Source organism: Leptonychotes weddellii, chromosome 14 (genome assembly GCF_054177405.1).
Source record: "Leptonychotes weddellii isolate Sample4059 chromosome 14, ASM5417740v2, whole genome shotgun sequence".
Taxonomy (NCBI): domain Eukaryota; kingdom Metazoa; phylum Chordata; class Mammalia; order Carnivora; family Phocidae; genus Leptonychotes; species Leptonychotes weddellii.
In genome coordinates this window covers 68,582,989-68,592,390 of record NC_138382.1, presented here as the reverse complement: position 1 = coordinate 68,592,390, position 9,402 = coordinate 68,582,989, and the positions used below count along the sequence as shown (strand labels likewise).

At 49.4% G+C, this 9,402-nt stretch overlaps 1 protein-coding gene across 3 annotated transcripts in view; it reads left to right on the top strand.

Annotated features, from left to right (window-relative positions):
• Positions 1-9,402, top strand: part of GGTA1 (glycoprotein alpha-galactosyltransferase 1 (inactive)) — a 54,507-nt gene that overhangs the window by 40,583 nt on the left and 4,522 nt on the right. For all 3 annotated transcript variants that reach the window (XM_081803523.1, XM_081803525.1, XM_081803524.1), the window contains 3 exons: positions 123-188; positions 748-846; positions 7,418-7,555. In XM_081803523.1, coding sequence (XP_081659649.1) covers positions 123-188; positions 748-846; positions 7,418-7,555 — 303 coding nt within the window. The remainder of the gene's footprint in view (positions 1-122; positions 189-747; positions 847-7,417; positions 7,556-9,402) is intronic.

Genomic DNA, 9,402 nt, shown 5'->3' with positions numbered 1-9,402 from the left:
AAAGAAATTTAAGTGATTTTCTGCCATAAAAAGAGTTTGGAAACCCTCCCTTCCCCCACCCCCGGCCCCCCCCGTTTGGGACTGCCTCATTTTCTAAAAATGTCATCTTCTTCATTTCTTAGAAACCCAGAAGTTGGTGACAGCAGAATTCAGAAGGGCTGGTGGTTTCCAAGCTGGTTTAACAATGGGTAAGTTGATGGGATGACCCTCTGTGTTTGTTCATCCACCCAACGCTTATAGACAGTCCGTATAAAACGGTTTCACGGTCATGACCTTCTTGGTCACTCGCCTTTCTGGCCCTATTGAAGTCATACAAGGAATCTATTTCATGGTTGAGACTAGGATATTTAAGTTTGGGGGTTTTGTTTGGTTTAGTTTTTCCATTTAACTTGGGGGTGAATGGGGCTTGGGCTGAAGTTTAGGCTGTGGGAAAGATGATCGCAGCTAATTCAGTTAGCTGTTCATTAGTCCAGCAAGTTCCCTGGCCCCCTGAAATAACCTGAGGGTTCTGGGTCACTAAATTGCTCACTGTGCTGACCTGGAAGGAAAATGAGAAAGGTGAGCAGTGAGCCTTTTCACCAAAAGGATGTGTTTATGAATAAACGTATCGTATCGTGAAGCTTTCTCCAGACGTCCCCTCATTGCACACGTTCTCCATCTGGGAATCCGTGTTCACAGTCACCAGCTGACCCCGTGCCACAGATCAGCCTCCCTGCCTCACTCAGCTTGCTTTCCCTTTGTATGTAGGACCCACATTTACCAAGAAGAGGAAGGCATAGACGACGAAAATGAACAAGGAGAGGAAAACAACGAAGAGCTTCGGCTATCAGACTGGTTTAACCCACAGTAAGAAAAGAAGCGTCCCCCACTCCCTTCCCCGGGGTTCAATAAATCCATTAGCTCCCATCGGGGGTGGCGGGGGCTGTGGAGGCTACAGTGCCATTGAGAATATTCCTGATAGGGGATATGGAGTCTTAGCATCCATCAGAATTTCACTGCAGATTAGATGAGAAACTGAGAGTCTGGATGTTTCGACCCAGATGCTTGAGCAACAGCAACACAGTGATTCTGACGGTGGCCGTACCACAAAATACTGGGGCTGGAAGGGGTCTCACTGGCCCCGGGGTATTGTGGGAAGCGGCAGCATCTAGAGTCAGAGCAAGAAAATTCTGAGACTCAGCTAACTAATCTGAAAATTGTCAGTGATGATGGAAGTGAGGCCATGCATGCATTCATTAAGCGATCGCACAACAAATGTTTATCCAATACCTATGATGAGCCAGCTGGTATTTTTGAAACTACCAGTCACTGTCCATTAATATGTTCAGAAACTAGCTTAATGGGTCAAAATGAGCTTTTTTTTTAAAAAAAAATTGAAATCAAATAGAAAGCCGGAGGGCATCACATGAAGTAGAAGTAAGGTTAAGTATCGTGTGGTTGAATTATTGTTTCTGTATGTACATGTATGTATTCGGTTGTGATGTAAAATGCATTTCTCACTGTGAGCCATGGTCAAAAATACTGTGCTAGACATTGTGTTAGGCACAGGAGATAGGAGAAATCAAACAATATGGTTATATTCAATTAGTTCATAGTCTTCTACGGGCAGGAGATGTGCAGGGAGTATTTGCCAAAATTGGGAAGGAGGTATGGTCAACCTGACTTAAGACAACGTGGCTGGGGGAGTAATGAGGGAGGAGCGTCCAAGATGACCGTGAGGCCGGAGAGACTGGTGGGTGGTGGTGTCGTTGACCAGGATAGGAGGAGGACAGCCAGGTCTAGGAGTAGGGGTAGGTGATGAGCTCTACTAGGGATGTTTGTGGATTCAGGTACCCGGTGGGCATCAGGACTGAGATTCACAGAGTGCCTGTCTTAGTCTATTCAGGCTGCTGTAAACAACAGATATTTATTTCTCACAGTTCTGGAGGCTGGCAAGTCTAAGATCAAAACACCAGCAGCTTTGGTGATTGGTGAGAGCCCACTTCCTGCGTCATAGACAGCCATCTTATCTGTCCTCACATGGCAGGCAGGCGGAAGGGGCAAGGGGGCTCTCCGGGAGCTCTTTCAAAAGGGCACTAGTCCCATTCATGAGGCCTCCCCCCCAAAGGCCCCACCACCAGATACATCACACTCGGGATTAGGTTTCAGCGTATGAATTCCGGGGGACAGACGTTCAGTCTACGGAAGTGCCCATGAACTCAGTGGAAGATGTGTGGTACACATGTGGGTGGCAGTGGGACCTGTAGGCCTGGAGGGGGCCGCCCAGGCAGAGGACTAGAGCCACATCCTGTCGTATCCACATTTAGAGGGCTGGTGAAGGACGAGAAGTCTGAGAGGGGGCAGGAAGAGCCGTAGAGGAGGAGGATCTGGAGAGAATATTCCAGTGGGGAGAGGTATGAGCTCTGGAAAGACTGAATATGTTCTGGCAAGCTCTCTTTTTGTTTGGGGGTAGGGGATCACACTAGTGTGGAAGGATGGGAATATTGGCCCCTGCGTGTGTCATTCAATGAGCTGGGCAACAGGGTAGCCATTCGTGAGATACTAAACCCTTACTGGAAGTGCAAGAATATGGAAGCATTGGCGCTTTGTTAAGCCCATTAGGGTGTGTGTTAGGGAGGGGAGGACCTCCACTAGGCTAGGTGGGCTAGATGAGCCAGAGATAGTCACCAAGTCCCCCTCTAAGGGCATTTGTCCTCGCTTGGGATAGGGTGAAGCTTGGGACTTGGGAAGCAGGGTGAAGGCTGAGTTACTAGAGACAAAGGGCCACCAGCTGTGACTCTGCTCTCCCCCATGCATGATTCAGCTTCTCCGCCAAACAGATGGCGAGCAGATATGTAAAGAATATCAGTTTGAAAAGGTACCAAATTTAAGCCTTCCCAAGGCAGCAAAGTCTATTTCCTGCATAAATGAATGATTAGATGAACTACTGCATGAACAAATAAATGTATCCCTTCCTGGAAACGACCTACAACATATTACAGCGTATTGTGCCCACATTTCCACATCAAGATCTCTTAGCTTCTGTGACAAAACATCCTCTGGATTTCCCTCCTACTTCTCCGTAGGAGAAGTTCTCCCTTCTCGGTCCCCTCCATAAGCGCCTCTCCTGCTTCCCAGCCATCATATGTTAGAGTTTCTGGAGGCTCTCATCCATTTCCACGGCCTCAGACACCATGGTGTGAGAACGACTCCCACCTTCCCATCTTCAGCCCGAAGGTTCCCTGAGCCCTGACTTGGGTCGGACTGCCTGCTGGATAGCTCTGCACGCACGTGTTCCGTGACCCAGCTGGATTTCCACATTCTACCCTGCCCTTGTTCTCACTTGCCACCTCAAGCCAGAGTCTGGGCTATCTCTCCGGTTCATCCTTTTCCCCCACCCACCCCACAGTCTCACTGATGGATGCGTTCTGTCAATCCTGCCTCCAAAATTCTTCCTGTAGCCGTCACTCTTGTTCCTGTCGCCATCCGCTCTTCGCTGGATCACGCGTGCTCTGGTGTGCTGACGCTTAGAGGGAGTTCAGTAAATAACACGTTGTGTGCACCTCACAGCTTTTCTGACCTGCTTCATGACTCACGTTTTACCATATTCATATTTAAAATATTCACTTTGAACACTTCCTCTCCCCAACACCTGGGGACCACAAGGTACCCAGTAATAAGTATGTAAAATTAAAAAGCTACCAACAGCCTAGGTAGGTGTGTGTTTATTTCGTGGGAAGCCTCTGGCCTATCGTGGAGCCAGACACAGTGACCCAGTGGGTACTGTGCTTGGAAGAAAGGCACTGGGGCAGCTCTGAGTCTGTCCTGGCACTTTTCCCTCTTTCTAGAGCCCCATCCTTGTGATCTTGGACATCTCTGGCAATTGACAGTAGCAAAGACCAGCTCTGACACATGGGTGGCCTGCCCTGTGTCACTTCTTTTGCGGAGGAGTGGTGTTGATGGGTTTTGCTGACTAAGACTCCCTGATGCCCAGGTTCATCTGGGAACCGATCTGGTTCTCATCCTCCCTCCTCCCCTGCCCCCCACTGCCTGCGTTTTCAAGCTGTCATCCGGCTTCTTAGTCAGGGTCCTTGACATGTTGGAATTGCCAGTGAAACTTAATAATTAGCAGCTGGGAAATAGAACATTTTAATTTTTAAGTAAACATTAATTTTTAATATTGCTGCTTTTTTCTTTCCTGCTTGGAGGAAACTTCCCAGCCAAGCGACCAAACTGGACACTGCTTTTTCTGACTCAGTCTTTCTAGAAGATGTGGGCTGAGTGGGGGTGCTGTTGTATAGCAGGTTGACCACCTCTTGGGAGCGTGAGATTCTCAAGGGGTAGAACGGAGTCTCGTTTCTCTGATCTCCATGCTCAGCAGTGGGTCTGGTGTGGCTTAGGAAACGTGCGGTGAGGGACTGCGTGCCCTGGTCTGGCCCTTCCTATAAATCAGATGGCTGAAGATGCAGATCACTTCTGCTTTTCTCTTACCCCTCCTTCCTTTATTTGTAAAATGGGGATGAGGGTAGCACCCACTTTATAAGGTGGATGTGAGGGGGCGCCTGGGTGGCTCAGTCGGGTGGGCGGCTGCCTTCGGCTCGGGTCGTGGTCCCGGGGTCCTGGGATCGAGCCCCGCATCGGGCTCCCTGCTCGGCCGGGAGCCTGCTTCTCCCTCTTCCTCTGCCTCTCCCCCTGCTTGTGAACTCTCTCTTTCTCTGTCAAATAAATAAATAAAATCTTTAAAAAAAAAAAAATATATAAGGTGGATGTGAGGATTAAATGAGAGAGTGAAAGTCAAGTACTTGGTCCCTGTGTACCCTAAGTATTAAATAAGTACACTTGCTACGTGCTTTCCCCCCACCTTCCTTTTTTTTTTTTAAGATTTTATTTATTTATTTATTTATTTATTGAGAGTGTGAGAGCGAGTGGGGGGAGGGTCAGAGAGAGAGAATCTCAAGCAGACTCCCTGCTGGGTGAGCCCAATGCAGGGCTTGATCTTACTGAGATCATAACCTTAGCCGAAATCAAAAGTTGGATGCTTAACCAGACTGAGCCATACAGGCGCCCCTCTCTCTTTTTTTTTTTTTTAATAATATTACCTGCTTACATGTCCAGCTCATAAACAGTTGCAAGATTTAGGTAGCGGGCTGGGTCAGAACTACTAAAAGATCCTTGGTAGGCTAAAACTAAGGACAGCAAAGAATGAGGCAGTGACACAGGGCAGAGTTTAAGTTCAGAAACGTTGGTTATAGATGTGTAAGCCGTGTGTGTGTGTGTGTTTTGTGGTTTGAAATCCTGTCATTCAACAAAGCGGGGGGTTTTATATGACTAAAAGCATCACATAAACTTCTAAAAACATAACAAAACAAAAGCTCATTATTTCTCATTCTGCACTGCTAAAAACGCCAGGGTAGCTAAGGTGGGTGGAAATTATGACGAACGTGGGTTGTGACCCCAGCTTCCTCGGCAGAGCCAGTAAATGTCCGTATAAGAAGCAATACCAGATGGTGGCTTGGAGCATGGACTCCAGAGTCAGACCGTCTGGGTTCAAAAACCAGCTTTGCCTCTTACTAGCTGTGTGACCTTGGGCAAGTTATTTAACCTCTCTGTGCTGCTCATTGATAAAACGGGAATCAAAATAGCACCTCTGAAGGTTGGTGCCTTAGCACGCTGCCTGGTCTCAGCGGAAGTGCTCCGCATACGTTAGTGACCATCAGCAGCAGCCAGCTATGGGGCCTTGGACAAGTCAGCAAGTCTGTCTGAGCTTGGTTTTCTTACCTGTACAAGGGCCATCGTATGTGGAAGGACTGTTGCCAGGACTAAATGAGAAAGTGTAGTGAAAGTGCCTGGCACAGGTTGGTGCTTTCATGATTGAGGGGGGCAGGAGAGCAGCCTCAGAGTGCCCCACCCCCGCCTCATCTCTGGGGGGGGGATTCAGCTGTGCTGGGGAAAAAGGGAGGCCAGAAGCAGGGCTCGGGCTGGAGCGGGACGGACTGTCATCTCAAGAATTAGAGTGAAGAGCTTGGTGACTGACGGACAGGAGGATGAGAGTCTGCTGAGGCTCTTTTCCACTCTGGGGCTGGAGCTGGGGCTGGGGCTGGGGCTGGGGCTGGGGCTGGGGTGAGGCTGGAGCTGGGGCTGGAGTGAGGCTGGGGCTGGGGCTGGGGTTGGGACTGGGACTGGAGCTGGGGCTGGGGTGAGGCTGGGCCTGGGGTTGGGGTGAGGTGGGGGTTGACCCAGCCCTGTCCAACCTCACGCTGGAAAACCCAGCTTAGCTGATGGGATATGGGCAGTTTTGTGAAAACCCCGCCTCCACTGATGTGTAGGACTAGGGGAAGTTCTCACCGGCTCCATCTATTTGCTGACATCTCCCCACAGCCTCACCAGGGCCACATGCACACGGTCAGCAGGGACCCAATGGGGACCACTAGGACTTTGCCCTCTTGGTCTTCTGCCCTTAGTGGATGCAGTACAAGCAGATGTCTCGTGGGGACAGGCCCGTTGGTGCTGGGGTTTGAATCTGATGACTGTTTCGGTGTCTGCTTCCCAGCACGGGAAATACAACCACTTCCTGAGCAAATGGGGGTCAGAGCTGAGTCTGGGTCATCCCCTCCTGCGGGGCCCCAGCTGCTCCGCAGCCTATCCGCATCTACCCTCCGCAGTTGGTCAGTTTGCTGTCGCTCTTGTGTTGCTTCCTGTGTTTGTGTTGGCTTTGCCAAGTCCCTTTTGAGCATTCCGAGTGCAGAAAACAGGCCTCCCCTTTGCCCTTTGTGCTCCTAGCAAAGAGGCAGCGTGGTCTGAGGAGAGGGTTTTGTGCCAGAACCCCAAGTTCCAGCCTTGGCCTCTATTGAGTCCCGGCTTTTCTAGGTGACTCTGTCTCTGTTTGTAAAATGAGTAACACCAGAACCCTCTTAAGTCTGGGCCCCTTTTTGGCCTATAACCAAGTTTTTACCCAGAAATCCCTTTCTGGCAAAAGGCAAATTAAAACAGCTTTGTCTCTTTTGGTTCCAAGATCACGCTCATCCTCCCGAGTCAAGGATTAGGGCCTCCTGCGGCTCAGATGGCACCTCGGGGATCAAACCCACAGATGCCACTGGCAGTTTAGGAAGGGGCTGGGGACAGAGGGGATGGGATCCGGAAGGAAGAAGAGAACTAGGAAGGCAGTAAATGGGGACAGAGGGTATGGAGATGTACAGGTGAGATCCCCATCAGGGCCCCAAAGGCAGCCGTCAGAGGTACCTGGCCAGAGCCTCCTGTCCCTCATGCAGAAGACGCTGCCCCTGCAGATGTCGCACCAGCCAGCTGAGTGCCTGGGGCTAAGTCAGGATTCCAGGGCAGTCTCAGCAGATCACAGCCGACCCCAGTGTTCCCTTGGACAGTCTCCACCCCACCTTAGGAAAGCTGTCCTGACTCATGGGGCCCTATGTTTTGTCACCAGGAAACGTCCAGAGGTTGTGACAGTGACCGGATGGAAGGCGCCGGTCGTGTGGGAAGGCACTTACAACAGGACCATCCTAGAAAATTACTATGCCAAACAGAAAATTATTGTGGGTTTGACGGTTTTTGCTGTTGGAAGGTAAGTGTCCCTAATAAGATGGACCTCGGCTTTTTCTTGTTTCATTGTCAGATGTTTGTGAGGGGCCCCCTGGGCTCATGGAGCTGTTCCTGCCTTGTCTGAATTCTTAGATAGGAGAATGTTATAACAGGACAGTTTCCATCTCCGTTCTGCTGAGGACCCCGAAGGGCTGAGAACAAAACAATAGTAGGTGAGTCGACTCCTTCCCACCTCAAAGTGAGGGTCTCAGGTTGCTGGTAAAAGTGTCTGCTCCACCCACGGAGCCTAGGGTCTATAGCACATCCACAACGACCTCCTTCCTGACCTCCATGGCTTTCTCTGGAAATTCCAAAAATGGCAGCTGTTGGCCCAAATGTGCATCATTCGTCCTCCTACACTCTCAGACCCAGGACCAAGGACAGAAGGATTTACAGTCCAGACTGATCCAAGCATGGCAGTTCTCCATGTCTTCCATGGGCTCCTCAGGTCCTTCTTGGCCCCCAGAGATTCAGCTAGCCAGAACTTGCCCTTCTAGAGGTTGGGTAGGTTCCTCTTTCGGCTTTCATTTCCTTGTTTAGAACACCTCTTCCAAAACTACAGTCATTCTTACTTGAAATTAGTAGCCATAATATTAGTTTTAAAATGTAACCCATTTTGCTCTTTTGGAAAGTTTTTGGGTTTTTTTCCCAAAACAAAAGCAAAAGTTCAATTTTCCTAGTCCCTACCCCCACCATGGGCTTCTCCTGTTCCTTTCCTGAAAACCACATGGGAGGTTGATCCCTTGGCCTGTACGAAGAGTGTTGAAGGCCCAGGTTGATCTGAGCTTCAGCTCTGCCCACCGTAGGGCCTAAAGGAAAGCTCTGTGAAGATCTGACGGTTCTCCTAAGACTTCCAGCCCAGAACCCAGAAGCCATCGCTGCTGCCAAACTAATCAGGTATGGTGACCTGGTTAGTCACCTGGATGGCATCTCTAATAGACAAGGGTGACTCTGGAGTTTTGACATTTTCCCCAGGAGAATCTGTACTGTTCTGAGTCAGGAGCCAATACTCAGCTCACCTAATCCCATGGCATGAATGTTACGGATTGATTCGATCTTGGTGTTCCCAAGAAGAACAGAATACCTCCTATGGCTCCACAATGGCTTCACCATCTAGCTGCAGATCTGCAGAACCAAACTATAAATCACCTACCCTGGGGAAAGCCCTATGCCCTCCGCTCTGATGCTCGAGAGGACTGTTTGTGCACTCAACAGCAATAAATCCTCGTAAGAGTGGATTTCGACTTAGGAGGTGTGATGTTTGGTTTGTTTTCAAATAATAATGCAGGAAGCCAACAGCAGTGTTTTAATCCCCAAACAATGTTAAACCTCCCTCGGCTCCCTCCCTCGCCCTAGGATTGTCTCCCAAGCTTCCGAGCACAATAGATTTTTCTTAAAAGTTCCAGAGTGCCCAGGAATTTCCTGGCAACCAGCCACAGAGCCATGTTGAACTCCCTGTTCATATTGCTCAGATATCTTCTTTCCATTTAAATAATCAGTACTGTAAACTCTTGGCCTTCTAGTTGGGCCAGCATTAAAAGCACACTTTATTTTGGTAGTAAAGAAAGGAAATCCAAGCAGTCACCAAAAAAAGCACAACGAAGTACTGGTTACTATGCCTCGCAAAACATCTTGACTGGCTGCAGCTGTGATCAGCAGATTCAATTCAACCCACATTCACTGAGCGAAGCATGAGCCTGGGGTCTGCATGAGTTGTGTTAAGCCATCTGACTCCTACTTCTTCCTTCTCTCTGATCTCCATGGCTTTGCAAGAGCATACAGCTTGGGTTACAGAAGACAACAACACGATGTGTTTGGAATGAAGACATA